The 18,416-nt window shown below is 49.0% G+C and overlaps 1 protein-coding gene across 1 annotated transcript in view; it reads left to right on the top strand.

The window, feature by feature from the left end:
- Kazn (kazrin, periplakin interacting protein) overlaps nucleotides 1-18,416 on the top strand; it is a 1,006,619-nt gene that overhangs the window by 609,302 nt on the left and 378,901 nt on the right. The window contains exon 3 of the mRNA XM_005409886.2: nucleotides 8,896-9,124. Within this exon, the coding sequence (XP_005409943.1) occupies nucleotides 8,896-9,124 (229 nt within the window). The remainder of the gene's footprint in view (nucleotides 1-8,895; nucleotides 9,125-18,416) is intronic.

Genomic DNA, 18,416 nt, shown 5'->3' with positions numbered 1-18,416 from the left:
GGGGGTGGGGGGCCTGAGTAGGAGTGAGCAGAAGATTCTCCTACTAAAGATATCCCCTAGCTAAATAAATGACTGACAAAGAGCAAAATATGACCATAGAGGTGTCCTGAAATCCCCACGCTTGTGAAACTCTGCTCCTTAGCAAATTAAATGCATGTATGTTTAAAAATATTCTCGCCTCACCCCACCCGCAAGGATAGAAAACAACTTTTATTAGGATGGAGGTCACAGCAATACTATCAGAGAGAAAAAATAAATTACCCATTTAGGGTAGGTCTGTTAAGTATTTCGAGCCAGTAGGGTACTATTTTATGAGCCAAAAGAACTAATTTACCAAATGGGTCCCCAGGGCCTGGACTAGCTAATGCACGGGCTACCAAGGGGCATCTCTGGCCCCCACCAACGCCTGCCTCTGCAGCAGATCAGTGACTTCTGCAGGGAATGAGGACCTGGGGTTAGAAGGGACACAGAAGTTTTCCTACACGGCAGCATGGGCAGGCACAAGATTGCATTCATGTATTAAAGGGGGAATAAAGAAAGAAACAGTGGGACCCTAGAATTGGGCACATCTGGGTTTGCATCTGGCCTGATACTTTTTTACTGGGTGTGAGCAAACCTCATACACCTCAGATTTCTCCTCCCTGACTCCAGTATTTGGAGGATTCAACCTGAATTGGTAGGAACCAGTGGATAAGCACAGTGGTGGGTCATAGGGGATGCCCAAAGTGTGGGAAAGCCCGTTGCAATTGTGTCACTGTTCTCATCCCAAGAACCATCACCTCCATCATCAACAGCTTCACTGCTGATAACATCTATTGCATTCTTCCTAGGCAGTAGGTACTCCACCAGTGCTTCACGGGCATTTTCTCGTTTAATTCCTCAACAAGGCCAGGAAGACGGTAATACTAATTTTACTAATGGGAGACTTGAGGCTCAGAGAACTTAAGACACTTGTTAAGTGTCACAGAGCTAGGAAGTAACAGGGTGAGACTTGAACCCATGTGTAATGAACTCCCATGCCTATGTGTGGAAGTGACATCTTCCCCAGAGGTGGAGTGACAAAACTGATGGTTACCTTATCATCATCCTTCCCATGGGCTGCACAGAGGGACCTTCACTAAGGTAGGAAGCTAGGGCTGCTTTAGAAAGAGTGACACTAGTTGGAAATCTTGGTCCTTGCCCTATGGCTTTACAGGGAGAACTTCTTGGAGACTGCTGTAGGGTGCTAAGAAACAATGGCACCTGCCATGGAGATGGTTACAGTAGAAGTGGGCAGGAAGGTGCCTGTGGGTTGGCCTTGCTCTTTAGGGGTGCAGCATTTTTTCTCGTCAAGTTGAAACACTTGCCCCAAGGTTTCTAATTTGCTTGGCTGCCGCTGGTTGTCCAGAGTCACTCCCAGATGGTGAGATAGAGCCAGGAGCCCAGGCCCAGTCTGTTTTACAGGCCTCTCCTATACCAAATAGGAAACATCAGAAAACTGAGGAACACCTGTAGGGAAAAATACATTTCTATCCAGGAAGATATTCTTCAAGTGGACATTCCTGTGTGTCCAAGGCCATGGTTAGTATGGCTATTTAATACCTACCTCTTTCATGCCTAGGAGCTTTGGAATTAGAGGTGGTTATCAAAGGACTGTTTGCAAGTGAAAAGCATGCGGAAGAGACTGAATTGGTAAAACACATACCCAGCAGGGTAGGGATGCACCTGACCAACATCCCCACGTTTGGATGGGAGATTGCTTGAATTCGGGTCACTCTTCATGCTAATGATTCTGCTTTGGGTCCACATGGGTTGTGTGTGTGTGTGTGTGTGTGTGTGTGTGTGTGTGTGTGTTACAGACACCTGTCCACCTGCATTCCCATCTTATAGCTGCAAGTGTATCCTCTCAAAAACAAAGGTTTGTAAATAAGGAGGGGAAGAAGGCTTGAAGAGAGGGCAGGGGAGTGGGAAAAAAGAGGAACTAAGATATATCATGCACAGATACAAATTCCCTACGATGAATGTGATTATTATGCATAACTAAATTGTACCAATAAACTCAATTATAAAAAAAGTATGTTCCCCAAAGTCCCATAATCCTCTCCACCATTGTTTCTTCCCTGTCTCTTTTTTTGGCCATCCCTTTGTTTCACCACTGGCTTTCAGAGTGAGCGATTGGGAAGATGGCACACAGCTGTTGGGGTTCCCTTGCTTGCGCACCCTTCTCCCTGCCTCTGTCCTCTGCCAGGTTCCTCACCCACAGCCCCACTGCCGGCTGCTCCAGCCATCGAGATGCATTGCCCTTTTCCCCAGAGCACATGTTAAAACCCACTCAGCCAAAGTAAACCGTGTAAATGAACAAGAGATACATCTCCTAGATTGGCCAGGATTCACATGTGACAATTTGAGTAAACACAGCCTCCATCTGCAGCGAGGCAGGGCGATTCCCTGCGGACTCCTGGGTGGAGGGGCAGGGGGAGACACGGGAGCAGACAGCTTCCCCGAGGGAGGCACTGCTTTCTCCCAGCTTGCAGGGATCCTGGCATTGACTTGCTTGGTGCTTGTGCTTCGTGACCTGTGAGTACCTGCCCTGGGTGCCCAGAGCACTGCATGTCAAAGGTCACTGCATCAAGAGCTCTTAGACAGCTGTTGCAGATGTGGATACCCAGGAGTTCTGGTTGGTCAAGAGTGCAGCCTGGGCCTCTGCACTTTAATGCACATTTCCTAGGGATTTCATATGTGGATGTCATTGTCCTCATTCTGAGAAACACTGGAATGAGACTGAAGCCCAGCGACATACCGTGCAGGGATACGGTTTGCAAGAAGTGGCCTTTAAAGTTGTAAGGCAGGACCATGTCCACAGGCATGGATATTTGCCCAGATGCAGAGGCAGTCACATGCTGACATCTGAGTTTCCCAGTCACTGTCTCCCAGACCAAGGAGTCCACCACGAGCTGGCTTTTCTTTCAGGACTCCTCTTCCTGCATGTCCCTTGGTGGGAAGTCTCTGGGACCAACGCTGTCACCCAACCTGGGGCCAGGCGAGCGTGTGAAGCCCGCCTCCACTTCCAGAACGAGGCTGAAACAATGTCCCAGATTGAGTCAGAGAGAAAACTGGGCCACATGTGGGTGGATCTGAGTCCTGGTCCCCAGCTCATCTTCTCACCAAAGATGCATTGCACAGTGTGGGGAAGAGGGGGATGATCATGCAGGCAGTCTATGACCCTCAGGGAAGGCCACCGTTACGATCTCCACGGCTTCATCTTCCAAATGCAGATTCCCATGCCCCCTTCACCCGATGGAGTTGCTGCCAGAATAGAAGAAGAGCACTGCGAAAGATCTGTGCAAAATTAAGGTGCAACAGGAATTCCTGGGGGTGGAAAAGACTGGATACAAGAAGGATTTTAACCAGAGAAGCAAGACTATTGGTGGAGATGGAGTTGTGGGAGATAAAGGAGTTCAACTTGCTCTGCAAACCCAAAACTCTTTACAGAAGCATCAGTAGAGCACCAGGAAGGGGAAGAGAAATAAGAACAGGCCCCAGACCCTGCTGTCCTCAGCCGTGTGGGGTGGGGACTAGTTCTGGTTCAGCCATTCTGCCACATGTAGTAGAAATAATCAAATTAGCTCAAGAAAAGGGCATTTATTCTCAGACATTCCATGAAATCCTGCACGAAGCAGAATAAGCAGGATTGCCCTGTGGGGCTCAGTAACAGGAGTTTACAGATCTTCACTCCAGCGAGCCAAATGCCTGTGACTCAGCTCTGAAATTCTCCCATGTGTACAGTATTTCAAATTAGCAAATAGATAAACACACAAAACTGTGATCAGTGGTGAGGTGTGCTAGGAAATAAGTTGATATTAAATGTTAAAATGACAGGATGAAAAGGAATCAAAAGCAGAGAGCCAGAGGAAGATAGTCCAGGCAGAGGCAAGAGAGAAGGCAAAGAAAGAGAAAGTCCCGGAGCTGGGAAAGAATTAAGTAGCAAGAGGGTGGTGAGCTATGGGCTGTAGTACAAGAACAGGCCACAGACCAGACTGTGCAAGGCTGCGGCTTCTTACTACTACACTTATAATTTAGGAAGAGTCATATGATATACAGCAGTAGAAAGATGGGTCAGTTTCTAAACACTACAGCTTTAATCACTCCTACCTCGATTACTAACATGACTGCATGGTCTATTTCTGAAATTATTCCTCCTTTGTTGTCTGTAAACACGGAAGGTGCAATGGTAGATGACGCACATTGTTTTCTAGGGCCAAGTGGCATAATCCAGTTGTACTGTCAGGCAGCTGTATCAACTAGGTTCCCGAGACAGTTCTGAACTTACAACTCTTCCTGGCTTCATTACCCATTGCATCTTCTTTCACTCTCAAAAGTGTTCCGGCTTGGATGGTAAACTGTAAGGTCCTTCTTCTTAGTGAGAGATGAGAGGTGCATGTGGCTATGTTGTCTGATGAGTTAGGTTCTTTGTCTTGAGTCCTGTTAGGAATTTCTTTTCTCTGCGATGAAAGGAGGTTGGTCTTGAACTTTCCAAAAGGCCCAGGCAAGCTTTGATGGGAGTCGAGTGTACCCAGCACGGTGGGCAGCTGCTGAGAAGGACCAGACACACAGCAAACCCTTACAGAGGCTGGTGATTGTGCATGGGGTGATGCCTGAGCCTTGGATGAGTTTGGCTGAGCAGGAGCAATGACAATAGGTGACAGTGAGTTAGTAGTGGTGGATGCCTGTGTAGTAGATACATTGCCTTTCTTGATTCTTGTCTTAGTCTGTTTTATGTTGCTATAACAGAGTATCACAGATGAGGTAATTTTTTTAAAGGGAAATTTATTTCTCATAGTTCTGAAGGAGAGGAAGTTCAGTACCACAGTGGCAGTTTCTGGTCAGGGTCTTCTTTCTTCGTGACATGCCAGAGGGTATCACCTAGCAAGACAGAGCAGATGCACTACTTCATGTCTCTCTCTCTGTCTTCTAATAAGGCCACTGATACTATCATGTGAGCCCCACTCATACAACTCACCTAGTCCTCCTTACTCCTCAAAGGCTTCACCTCCAGATAGGATCCACATGTGACTTTGAAGTTGTTTCCAGAACATCAACCTTGGGAGACACATTCACACCACACTAGTTCTTCTCAGCACCAACTTGCTGGGGTGGTGGTGGGACTACCTTAGGAATATGCAAAGGGGAAAACCCTGAAATAGAACCCACAGTTATGTCGAATTCTCATAGCTAGGTACAGAGAGAGAAAGGTGGGCGGTGGGGCAAATGGCAGACACCTATGGAATCCTCTCCTCCAAAATTTTATCTGTATCTCACAAGAAATGGCTGGCAAGTACATATCAGCCTCTCAGACAGGCGACCGGGAAGGGCACAAATCCTGCAACTATTTTGTTACTTGAGGTCACCTAGGGAGGGACTGTGTCTGAGGTCAGGGGTAAGAAAAGCATAGCAGTAACCTTTTCGTTTTAAATCAAGTCAATCCACAGAGTGTAATCGATCTCCAACTTCCCAAGGTCTGGCCCTTTTGTGTGGGAGTAAATATAAGGAGACACAGCTGGGGAAAAGTTCCACTTTTTTCATATTCAGGAAAACAAATCTCAAACATCAAATTCTGTACAACCCTCAGAGGCACCACAGCAGTTTTTAAAGCAAATTTCATGAAACCTCAAAGACAGAAAGAGAGATAAGGGGCCCGAGAAATGAGTCTTTCTTTGCTTGCTTCTCTCCTTGTTCGGTTTTTTCCGTTTGTTTATTTTGATTTGATTTGAAGATTCAAGTGTGTGGGAAGAATCTCATTGAAGAGGAGACTGAGTAACACTTGATCAGTGTGTTTACGGCACACACACACTCACACTCAGTCATGTATAGAGAGCCTGCTACGAGCTAGCGGACGAGGAGGCAAAGAGGAATGACGTAAAAGACCCAAGGACCTGTGTGTCTTGCTCAGAAGTTAGCAATGAGGCAGGAGAGACGTGTGAACAGATAAGATACTGTCCTTTCTGATGAATGCAAGCGTGTACACTCACACACACACACACACACACACGTGCACTCTATTTGAGCTGCTCTTGTTTCCCAGGACACTCCCACCCCCTTTATGAATTTCCATATAGGCTGACATTTTTCCTGAGCTGAAATGCACATCACATAAAATTACCCACCTGAGTGCGAACAACTGGATGGCTTTCAGTGCCTGTACATTCACAGCACTGCACAACCACAGCCTCTGTCTAGTTCCAAAACATTTCCATCTCCCCCCACAAATAAATTACTAAGTGGTTAATGATCTATTAATAATAACCTATTAAGCAGTTACTTCCCATCCTTCCCTCCCTGAGCTCCTGGCAAACACATGTTTGCTTTCTGTCTCCATGGATTTACCTAGTCTGGGTATTTTATTCAAGTGAAGTCATATACTATGTGACCTTCATAGTCTGGTTTCTTTCACCCAGCGTGCTTTTGAGTTTCATCCCTATCATAGTCTGTGTCCATACGTCAGGACTTTCCATGGCTGAGTAATATTCTGCTGTGTGTATTGCATATAATGCTTTTGTTGACCCATTCTTTTCTCGATGGACTTGGGTTCTTTTGCCAGCTGCTATTTTTGGTTCTTTTGCTGCTATGAACACTGAAATAGTGCTTGCCTAGCTAGTGCCCTCTTGCAAGCCTGCTTGCCTCTCTGGGGGTTCTGATATGCACTTCCCATATGCACTCCCAACCATTTTTGGGGAGATGCATGCAAACTGTTGGAGGAGAGGGTTACAGAGCTTTTTTCATAAATGGTGTCTGCCATTTGCCCCACCGCCCACCTTCTCTTACCTTCTCTCTCTCTCTTTCTGGAGACAATAGTTATGAGAATTTGCCAGAACTGTGTATTCGTGAAATTTTAGTTTGGATATCTGTTTTCAATTCTTTGGGGTATGTATACCTAGGAACGTATTTGCTGGGTTGTATGGCAATTCCAAGTTTAGCTTTTTGAGGAACTGTCAAACTGTTTCACAGTCCCACCCCCTTGGAAACAACCACCAAGTACTGTGGTTAGATGCTCTCCCACAAGTGACCAAAAGGCTGTGAAGAACTGAACCCTGGTTTACAAATACACCAAGCAGTGTGAGTGCCTCAGTTGCTCTGAACTTGCGCTAATGTGGCAAAGGTCATGGGTTCACTTCCCACACTGGCCAGTCAGTGAGCCGAGAGGAGTAGACAGTATGAAAGATTGTGCCAGATGCCCCGTCCTCCTCCGTCTGACACAGTCCTGCCCTCTTGCAAAAGCTCCTTAGTAGTCCCGAGCACAGGCTGGAGTTTGTCTTTATGGTTCTACATAGAGAGAAAAACAATCTGGGGTTCGACATCTACTGAAGGCCTGTGAGACTAACTGGAATCAGATACTTACTTCTAGACCTGGCTCCACCTGATTTGTGCGGTTTCTTGTGTAAATTGTTTAACCTTGCCCCCAGCTTCAGTTTCCTTAACTCCAAAGCTAGACTAACAATCCTTTCGCTGGCTTGGTTCTCAAGGGCTTTCAGCCTATGCTGTTTGGTCTGGAGGGTGAACACCTGCATCCTATGCATGAGCACCCCGTTGGCTCCTGCAAAACGCCTTTAACCACTCTCCCCAGGTTGACTGAGCTGGAATGGTGGCTTGCTGTTGTCCAGGAGGTTACACTGGCGTTTTAAATTGTCGTATTTGCATGGAAAGAAGCTTGCTATGGTAACAGGGTCTGGTGGCTGGAATCCAGGGCCCCAGTGGGGGGAAAAAAAAAATGCAAAGTCTATGCTCTGGGAGAGAAAAAGGAGCTAGCAGGAACTTAGCAACACTAAGGTTACTTCGGCTCTCTCCAGAAGAGGGAGTGGGTAAACCGAGGCAGCGGTCTCAGTACTACTTCTATCCCCTTAGGAAGAAAAGGGAAGCCACGCTGATGCCTTCCAGTCTTTTCTCCTGATCTCGTCTCTCCTTGTCAAGAGTCGGTCCAGCTAAGAAGCTTAGGACCCGGCTGAGGCTGCGCCCTACACCTGGGCTGCACAGGCCAGGGCTGAGGGCAGCAGGAAGGCCGTGCGCCTCCCTGGCCCAGGACTGGGAAGGGCAGCGCTCCTTCTAGGGTGGAGAGCTCAGGTCGGGGGGCCGGAGAGGGTGGAGGTGAAAGATGCGCGCGGTCCACCAGCTCAGCTCCCCGCGGGGCATTTCCTGCCTGCAGTTTAAGGACTTGCACAGCGAGAACTCCGCTCCTAAGCTCTCGCGAGCCGCCCCCTCCCTCGGAGCCCCATCGCGGCTCCACTCCGGACCCCTTCCCTAGAGCACCCCTTTTTCCTAAGCACCCACCGCCCGCTAGCCCAGCACAGCTCCGGGCAGAAGTCCTCTGGGGCGGGGATGCCCCACTGCGGCGAGGAGGGGACGGAGCTCTGGCCACTGCACCCGCGCCCCCCACCCCCAGCCAGGGGCGCCGCCTCCGCCCACGCGCCGGCGCCGCCTGCCGCCCCCGCCCCCTGGGGAGTGTCTCCGTGAGGTGGGGGGCGCAGGAGACCGAGGGTGACCCCGGGCCCCAGCCCGGGCCCCCTCCCGAGCGGGCGGCGAATGGTAGGCTCCGCTTAAAGAGTGCCCAGCGCGCGGTGTCCTCTGCGCGCAGCTCGCGGCGCCCGCCCGCCTGCCTGCCGGGGTCTCGGCGATCGCTGCTCCTCCTCCTCCTTCTCCTCCTCTTTCTCCTCCTCCTCCCCCAGCCGCCTCGCCACCGCCGCGGCTCAGGGCTGGAGGCGCCGCTGTCATTGCTGCGCCGGAGGAGCCCGGCGCTGCCGGTGTCTGGGGGTCTGGGCGCGGACGAGCCGGGCCGCGGGGGACCCAACAGGTAGAGCCGGGGGTGCCCGGCGGCGCGCACCCCCCGCGCATCATGCAGCTCTTTGTCACCTCTCTCGCCCCCAGGCCAAAATCCTGAGCATGATGGAAGACAATAAGCAGCTCGCGCTCCGCATCGATGGGGCGGTCCAGTCGGCCAGCCAGGAGGTGACCAACCTGCGAGCTGAACTCACGGCCACCAACCGGAGACTGGCGGAACTGAGCGGAGGCGGCCCCGGCCCGGGCCCGGGAGCCGCGGCCAGCGCCTCGGCGGCGGCGGAGAACATGGAGAACCACCAGCAGCCAGGCGCGCAAGGTAGGGATCGCCTGGCGCCCGGGGCGGAGGCGCGGCGAGCAAGCGAGCACGCCGGCCGGCGGTGGCCGGGACCCGGGGACTCGGCGCCCCCACGCCGGGGCGAGATCGCTTTGCATTGTGGCTTGTAACCCTTTCCGCCCGGCGGTGGCCACTGCTGCTGCCAGGCTGCTGTCATGAGCGAAAACCCGGGCGCAGTGTACACGGGGTCACACGGTCACACCGGCCCCGGGCGGAGAGAGCGAGGCGCAGCCGGCGGGACCCTTCCGGCCGGGCAGCAGAAAGTGCCCTTTGGATGGCACACAGCCCCCAGCTCCGTGGCAAACTTTTCATGCCCCCAGCCCCGGCAGGGGTGAATGCCACAGCTCCCAAGGCTCCTTTGGAATGATTCCCAGCTCTGGGCTGTGCTGCCATGCTAAAGGTGGGCGACTGGATCGTTGTGCACTTTTCTCCACCGATGCCAGATCCCTTGTCTCGTGCATCTGGACTTTATTTTCTCCCGGTTTGAGATCGCGCAGGCAGAGGGATACATGGGCAAGCAGTAAAGGCTGGCTCTGCAGGGAGTTTACATTTCCAGCAACTATAACCCTGGGAGCTCTTCCCGGGGAAAATGTAGACCTCAAAGACTGAGTGATGGACTCCTGAAGAAACAACGATGGTGTGGATGGTATACTGCGGGGAGCCCCGGGGGAGCTCGGTTTGAAGCAACTCTGCAGTTTGGGGGATGGGGGCTGGAAGACAGCTGGTCCGTGTTGACATAGACAGAGTTGAGGCTCTGAACGCCCTGCAGGGATTGAAGGTGGATGAGGCAACTCTAAAAGTTACCTTTAGGTGTCTGTTGAGTTGGAGGTGAAAGGCGAAGCAACCTTTCCAGAACTGTTCCCCTAGTTGGCTTTTAAGAAACGATATGACTGCTGTTAAGATTATTTGAATTGTGATCTAAACTGCTGAAATCTAGAACAGGACGGGGGAAAAAATCCCCAGTCCATGAGGGCCACTTGTATAAATGTGTCACTGGATGAAGTACAAGGTGTCAGTTGCTCAGTGGCTCAGAATGATTTTCCAGTTCTGTTATGTCAACAGCTACTTCTCCTAAGTGTGGAGAGTCTGTGTTCACGTGGGTGTCTTCTCCCCAGCCCTCCCTGTCCGCCTTACCTTCCGGGGATGGTATGCTTTTGTGAGGTGGGATGGGAAGCCCTTTGGGGTGGAATTCTAAGCCCGGTCTTAACTTGGCACTGTGGCATCTTGTTGGAAGTCCCAGGAATTGGGGAAGTACTTTGGTAGCGAAGTGGCCATGACGTAATGGTGGGAAGATGTTGTAGTCCTGTTGTTCCCTCTACCTGGTTGGCATCTCTGGTTATTCTTGTCCTTTATCCCTTTTTTGTGTCACTGTGTGTGACAGACAGTACATTCTCCGCTGGAACCTGGGCAAAAAAAAAAAAAAAGGCAGAAAGGCTGCCTGCAAGATAACGCTTTACTTTTTTATAAGCAGGGACTCTCCTAATGTTAAAGAAATTGGCAAGAACTGACATTTTGCTAAGAAGCAAAAGCCATAGTAAGAGACACTGGGCAGTGCTGGTTTATTTCCCTCTCTCTACCTTTTCTCAGCCCAAAGAAAAGTTAAGGAGCTTTTTTGGCCGAGGGCTGCACACTGGGTGTTCCAGGGAAGTTAGCGCAGGACCAATCTGCACACTCTACCTGGAAACTGAGATACAAGCTACCGGTTGAATTGCAGTGGAGCAGCGTAGGGCTGTTCCTTTTTCTTTTTTCCTATGGACATGCCCAAGACTGTGGACATGGAAATGGCTCTTTGGAGCTCTTGATATCTTTAAAAACACACAAACCTAGCAGCTTCCCTCTGTCCTTAGGAGCACACCTGCCCACATCAGGGCCTGCCAGTGAGAGAGAGGAGGAAGGAGGGACTTGCTTGTTCCTCCCTGCACCACTGGTATGTCTCAAAACCTTTACTAGAGCACTTAGTGATTTTATAATCAGAAAACATGACGGTAAAGGCTTTAGCTCAACTTAATTGTCGGCCACAAACCCACTTACATTGATATGTATTTATACTAATGTGATGGTTGAAAACAAGCATCCCCCAGTAGAGGTTGGAGGGGCATCATCTCCTTACTTGTAGCACTAGGACCTCAGTCCAGTGTGTTTTATATTATTTAGCCTCTTGAGGGGTTTACGGTTTTGTTTTAGTTCTGTTTGCTTTTTCAAATGGCCTCTGGCAGCGTTCTGCTAGCAGAGAAACCCTCAGCCGAGTGGCTCTGGTCATTGCTTTTGCGATGGGGTTTATTTTCCTAAGGAAAGCGTGGAGTTCTCACAAGTTGATTTTAAAATCTGCTTGATTGTCTTCCTCAGGCTTCTCCTCAATGTACCTCCAGGGAGGCTCACAGAAGCTTAGCTCTCCCAGCCCTCGGACTGCTCTTCGGAATTAGAATTAGTCTTGTGTTTCCATTTTGTCTGAGTTCATTCCAGTCATTGCGCCCAGACCTTAAGAGTATTTAGTACTATTGAGTTATCACTTTTCGAATCAAGGTGCTGAATGAAATGAGTATCTTTCAAACTGCAGCTGTATAACTCATCTTTTAACTAAAGGGCATTATGCACATTTTAAGTGCATGCTAATGTACCTTTAATAATATTAGCACAAACGGCTATGGGAAAGAGTCACCTTTCGCCTCCTCATCAGGGGACTGTTAGATCGACTTTCAAAATTTTTTTGGTTGTTTCCAAAAATTCCTTTTTTAAATGAATTAAGCAAACTCATCCCTCCATCACTGAATGTTCTGTTCCAGGGTAACAATGGGTATTGCCTTTCCCTAAAGCAAACTTGGGCTTTCCTTGAAGGGTTAATGCCGCATGCCATTTAAACAAAATATTAACTTGCTCGGTACCCTCGGTGAGCTGGCATGGTTGCTATGTAACAGAATCTAGAAAGTGAACTGCTGAAAATCTGGGCTTTCGGCACTTTGCAGGATCTTCTTTCGGAATCTGTGTTAAAAGAACACTTGGCCGCAAGCCCATCTCCCTCCCTGCTGCAAGCCAGTTGGATAATCCCTAATGAGGATGCTGGCATACAGCGCCGAGGGCATCCGTGCAGGGTGGCACATTTCACAGCTCCCGGGGCCACCTCTTGGGTTGGCGGGGTCACAACTGCCTTTGACAGGTAGACAGAAGGAGGCTTGGAAAAAAAAACAGAACTGAGCATTTGTTCCAGGATTCCTCTTGTTGGTGGGAGCCAGAGAAGGGATTTGTTTAAAGTAACATTTCTAAGCTGTTTTCCTCAGAGTAACGTCTCTAGGAAAGTGTGTTTAAAATGCTTGCTGTTCTTTGAGCGGGAAATATAGCAGTTGTTCCTCTGAAAATGTTTTGTCTGATGAATGACTAATATTAGATTCAATTGGTTGCTTTGCTATGCATAGAATAAATAATTAAGCACCATCGTACCTAATTCAAATAGGTGTTAACCCTATAGAGCATAAAACATGCACGCCCAATAGGATAGATGCCTACTGCCATTAGTTTATTGTTGCTGTTGTTTTTAAGGAAATAATCGAATTTATAAGCTATGCAAGGGGGAGGGCTGAGAGCATCTGTCTTTGGTGTTGAGTATTTCCTGTCTCTTGCATTTGTGGACACAGGGAGAAGGGAAAGGCTCCTTCTCATTTGTAAATTTCCAGAACTACATGCAAGTTTTATCCCCAGGCATTAAAATAGGCTGTTACTTAAAGTCTGGCGGCTCTTATCTCCCATTACTACAACACTGGATACTCTTCCGTGAAGTATGAATTACCTTTGGAGTGAATCGAATGTGTGAGTAGTCTATGGAGACCGCAGACACTGTTGCTTTGTAAAAGAAGTTCCGTCTTCTGACATCCTCTTCCCAATTCATTCTGCCTTCATGCTTGTTTTCCTAGGTAGACTTTGATCTTCCTTGAAAGGGAGAAGTTTCAAGTGGCAGGGAGAGTGGGAGAAAATGTAGTGGGATCTCTGAGGCTGTCTGAGTTTACCTCTGAGGGACAGATGGATGAGGTCACACAGGTTTTGGTTTTCTGGCCATGGCAATGGGCTGAATGACCATGTCTTTTCCTAAGCTGGTTAGGCTGCCCTGAGCTGGGACTCCAGGTTGCTCCTGAAAATCTCTGTGCATGGTCATAAAGAGATTACTTACAGATCAGTACAGCATGGTTGAAATTAGTTATTGATTGGCTATTATTTACTGTCTTTCCATTGTCTTTGGAAAATGCCTTCAGAGAATTCCTAAGTCAAGTGTCTGATCCTGGTTAATGTCATGCTTCCAATATTTATTTCACGACTTTCTGTGGTTTCCCAGAACTTCTTTGATGTTACCCAGAAGTCTTAGCCAATCTGGCTTTTATAAGATTCCGGTCACATATTGTCCCAATGTAAGGCAAGGCATTTTTCCATTCCTTCACCCCTTTTCTCCCCAAGACCACTGGCACTTTTTAGGTGTCCTATAGGGTTATAATTTGTGACTTCCTGGCTGCCACTGAGTTGGTAGCAGATGGGCTTGGCAGGTGGGGACTGCTCACTAGAGCTCCACCTGGCCACCCTGTAAGCCATATAGGGCCCAGAAGGCCAAGCTTGGGGTCTTGGCCACATTTGTTGCATATTGTGAGTGTGTGTGTGTGTGTGTGTGTGTGTGTCTGTGTCTGTCTGTCTAGATATTCATCCCCAGAATGAACACAAACGTACATTAGCCCATACTATGTGGGCTGCAGATCAGGACAGGTAACCCATGAAATGACAAGGGTGTCATCAACAGCAGGCCTGGCAATGCCTTAGTGCTCTGAAATGCAGCAAAGTGGGTTCACGGCAAGTCGTTTATGACGAGACAGATTTCCTGAAGCCAGCACAGTGAACTTCTACAGTGGCAAGTTGTACCTGGTGGGTGATTGATAGTGGCCGGGAGTCCTATAGACCCATGCTACCATCTTCAAGTTCCCAGCCAGGCCCATCTTTCCTGAAGAGAACCTGGCAGAAGACCAGGGACAGGAACACCGTCTTCCTCCCCAAGAGGCTGGATGACACCTCAACATTCTTGCCCATTTTCTGCCATCTCAAATCTTAAGTGCTGGCATCCTTGTTGAGCTCTGTGGGCATCCCTGCCTCCCCTTGGAATCCTAAGCTGCTGTGAACGTGAAACAAGCTGGACTTGGGCTCAGTGGGTTCAGCAAGAACAACTGTTGGAGCAGGTGGCTTCTGCGTGGTGGGAAGTCCCTGATTCTAGATTTATTCTGGTGTCTTTGTGGACAGGGCTGTGCCAGACCTTTGGGTCAGGCTTCTGAAAAGCTCCCAACCCCCTCGGCCTTGGATGAATGGGGATCCTCACACTGGGGCTTGTAACAAGCAGTCCTGCAAGCAGAGGGCCCCCGAGGCCTCTGTCCCCTTCTGTGACACGTGTGCAGGCTGGAGGACGGACAGGAGTGGGGCAAGGAGGTTGATGCTCAGCAGTCACCCCTGGCCCCTCCTGTCAGAGCAAGCACTAGACCTTTGTGGGATCTTCCATTTTCACTGTTGTCTCAGCTCTGCAGAGTGTTTGAAGTTCTACTAATCATTAAGAGCAAAGCGCCCTGGAAAAGGAATCGGGCTCGAGCTAATATTTCCCCTCACTTCATTGTGGTTCTCAGCGCACACCTCTTGGGTAGGTTGCGGGACCCTGGGTATCTGGCAGCACCCTGAAACAGGTAGTTTCTTCTTTTTGGTCCAGGTGAATTGTTTCCTGTAGCAATAAATGAGCGCTACGTTCCATGCTTTTGTCAAACTTTACCATGAATAATGACTAATAACAGGTTTACCGTATCAGGCATTGCAGCAAGGGGTTGAACAATATTATTGAGTCCTGGGCCCCGTGAAGGGCAACTCTTACACCCATTTTTCAAAAGAAGAAACTGAGTCTCAGAGAGGTTAAGTTCCCTGTCTGCAGCGAGATAGTAGCGACTACAATAGTGATGATAGCAGCGAGCTCTGACGTAGAATCTACTCTGAGCCGGGTGCTTCTCTATACTGATGCATTTCATAGGTGACATAGGTGCTCATAGTGACTTACCAGGCTGGTACCATTCTTGTGCCCATTCCACATGTGAGCAAATGGAGGCATGGAGGGAGATGACCCTTCCCTTGCCAAACAGCCTATGGCTGTAAAGTGACCGTGCACTCCCTCCTGCTACTTCACTGGGCCAGGAACTCAAGCCCACGGGTCTCTTTCCCATGTGAACCTGTGTGTGCTTCCCTGTCTGGTTCCTTAAGAAGCATCCTTGACTTGTTCCTTCAGGAGGCACAGGGAGTCTAGGCTGGTCCCCACTCCTGGTCATTGTTTCCGGACACAGGTGCTAGCTTCTGCAGCTGCGTGGTAAAATCTGATGATTGAGCCCCGGGAGCAGCCATACCTCTCCCTGGGGCATAGGATCAGCTGACCAGGAGGGTGGGTCCAAACCCATGGTCATTTGTTACCAAGGAAAAGAATCCTTTTGGTCCTGGGCTTGGGGCCTCTGGTTTCTTGAATGTTAATGCTTTTTCTCTCTTGGGAAGGAGGGGTCCAGGCAAAGTTGGAATCTTGTGGCTCCCTTATTTTCCTACCAGTGTCCCTCTGGTTTCCTACCTTGTCCCTCTCTTTCCACAGTCTGTCTGTCTGTCTGTCTCTCCCTCTCTCTCTTTGTTGCCTCAGGAGCTTCCAGTGGCCCCGAGACCATGCCCCACGGAGGACCTGTTAACCTCCTACAGATCCTTTTACTCTTGGGGTCCTCAGCCCCGCCGCTGCTGGCATGTGGACTGCGAGAGTTCTTGGTTGTGTGGGGCTGTCTTGAGTATCAAAGGATGTTTAGCAGCCTCCCTGGCCTCTACCCACTGGATGACACACTCCGGCTGTGACAACCAAAAATGTCTCCAGCATTTGCCAAATGCCCTCTTGGATCCAGAATTATCCCTGATTTTGAACAACTTTTGTATGGTCACATCTGGGGGCACCTTGGGTTGGTGCTCCTAGAGCAATAGCCCCATAAGGGAGCTTTGTTCCTAGAACAGTGCCTGATACACAGCAGGGCTCAGTAAAGACTTGCTGGGTGAATGAATGGATGGATGGACAAATACTGAATTATAGGGTGTGTGGAATTTGGTCTATTTCTACATTATATGTGGCTTCATGTCGACCACTGGCATAATGATAGGTGATTTTAATTGAGTGCTTGCGTATTATTCATTAAGCATTGTTTCAAATCCTTTATCTAGAATGCCTCCATCCCTCAAGCCCGCTTAGGAGGTAAATACTGTGCTCATCATTTTACAGATGAGAAAACTGAGGCACAGAAAGGTTCTGTGACTTGCTCAGAAGGACAGGTGGCAGAGCCAGGATGCCAGCACAGGTAAATTAGACTCCAGAGACTGCCTGCTGTTTCCCCCAGGAAGCTATGGAGCTTGGCTGAGTTCTCCCTGTTCCTAACCAAGAACCCATTATTGTCCTAATGCTGGCATTGTGGCAGCTGTAATTGGGATTTGCATGTCAGGCACCAACTCATTCATCATCAGTCCTCAGAGCTCTGCTGTACAAAACCCGCTTTGTAACCGCCAAAGGATCTGAAGCCAGGAGGACTTGTGCCTGGCCAGAGGCAAGAGGGCAACTTGGTGCTGACCCAGGTTCACGTGTGAGACTCACCTCTCTGCCTCTCTGCTGGTTCAACCCAATGAAGAGTCTCAGAGAAGATTTGACCTTTTTCCTTGCTGAGAAAAGGGACCAGTGGACCCCAGAGCTTCTTAGTGGGGAGTTGACTGATTTTTTTAGACACAGGGATATCCCAGGACCAGAACTAGGGAGCTGGAAAGACCTGGAGACAGTCTGAGATTCCAGTGACAACAATGGGCAGCATCTGTGAATCTTTCCCAGGCTGTCCCGGATACTGCAGTGTGCTTTATGCGTGTTGCCTCAACTTACCTTCGTGTCACAAAGCAGTATGTCTTGTTATCACCTCCATTCCACGAGTGAAGAAATTGATCTTTAGCAAGGTTAAGTTGCTTTTCCAAGCTTCTCAAGGCAGCCAGCTGATGAGTAAAACAGGGGATTGGAACATGGGTTCAACCAACCTTGGAGGCCACCCATTTCACAGTGATGAGAATATCCACCTGTCACAGCCAGGAAGCCCAAAGAAACGCCCTGGGGATGAGCTGCCTGCCTTTCCTCTCCGTGCCTTCCCCACCTCTTCTTTTCTCCTGTCTTCATCCTCCTTGAGAGACTGGCACATGGGTCCAGAGGCCACAGATTTAATAAGATACGGACTAAGTTATCTTGGAGCTCACTGTCTAGAAGGTGTGACTGACTTGAAAACAATTATTTTTTATAATAAAAGTCTAGACGAAGGAATGGGAACATAGACAAGGAAGTGACAAACCTAGGAGCCCTCACTGATGTGTTTGACAGTGACACTGTGTAATAAAGCATAGTGGAAAACATTAATTGCACCTCTATAGCTTAACGTTAGCTGCAGTAGGTTATGAAATCATAGAACGTTTTGGCTAGATTAGGATTGGACCCTGCAGAGAGTAATGTGATCCTTTGGACCTTGATCATCCCCCAGAAGATTGATATGTTACAGGGCTGTCCCCCAAGCAGCAGGGTTCAAAGGAGGGACTTTTAGAAAGTGATTAGATCACAAGGACTCTGACTTCTTTGGTAGATTAATCCATTGACTGAGTCACAACTTGATGGCATTATTGGAAGATGATGGAAACTGAGGAGGTGGGGTCTATTTGAAAGGACTAGAGCATGGGGCTGTGTCCTTGGGGACTGTATCTTGTCACCAGCCCCTTCTGTGGTCTCTCTCTCCCTCTCCCTCTTGTCTGCCATGAGAGGAGCAGCTTTTTTCTACCACATGCTCCCTACCATGATGTTCTAAGCAACAGAGTCAAGGGACCATGGACGGATGCCTCTGAAGCCATGAGCCAAAAATCAACCTTAGCTCATTCAAGTCATTCTCAAATGTGATGAAAGGCTGACTTACACATACAACCACTGGCTGGAACCTTCTTTTTTTTGCTGGGGGGTGGAGGGTGGGGGCAGGATTGCTGGGACCTTCTTGCCCAGAGAAGGAATATACTTTAAGGAAAAGAAAGATGGGGATGATACAGGACTTAGATCTGGAAGAATAGCCTTTTTAAACAATTCCCTCTCAAGAGAACAAAAGTTGTGGGTTGCAGAGCACATGGACCCTGCATCTTTTAAAATAAGTTTCCCCCTTATATTATCCTCTTGGTGGGGCTAGGCTTACTTGTCAGT

This window comes from Chinchilla lanigera, unplaced genomic scaffold, assembly GCF_000276665.1.
Source record: "Chinchilla lanigera isolate Chin_1 unplaced genomic scaffold, ChiLan1.0 scaffold00126, whole genome shotgun sequence".
In the NCBI taxonomy this organism is placed as follows: Eukaryota; Metazoa; Chordata; class Mammalia; order Rodentia; family Chinchillidae; genus Chinchilla; species Chinchilla lanigera.
This window is presented reverse-complemented; position numbering and strand designations above follow the sequence as displayed.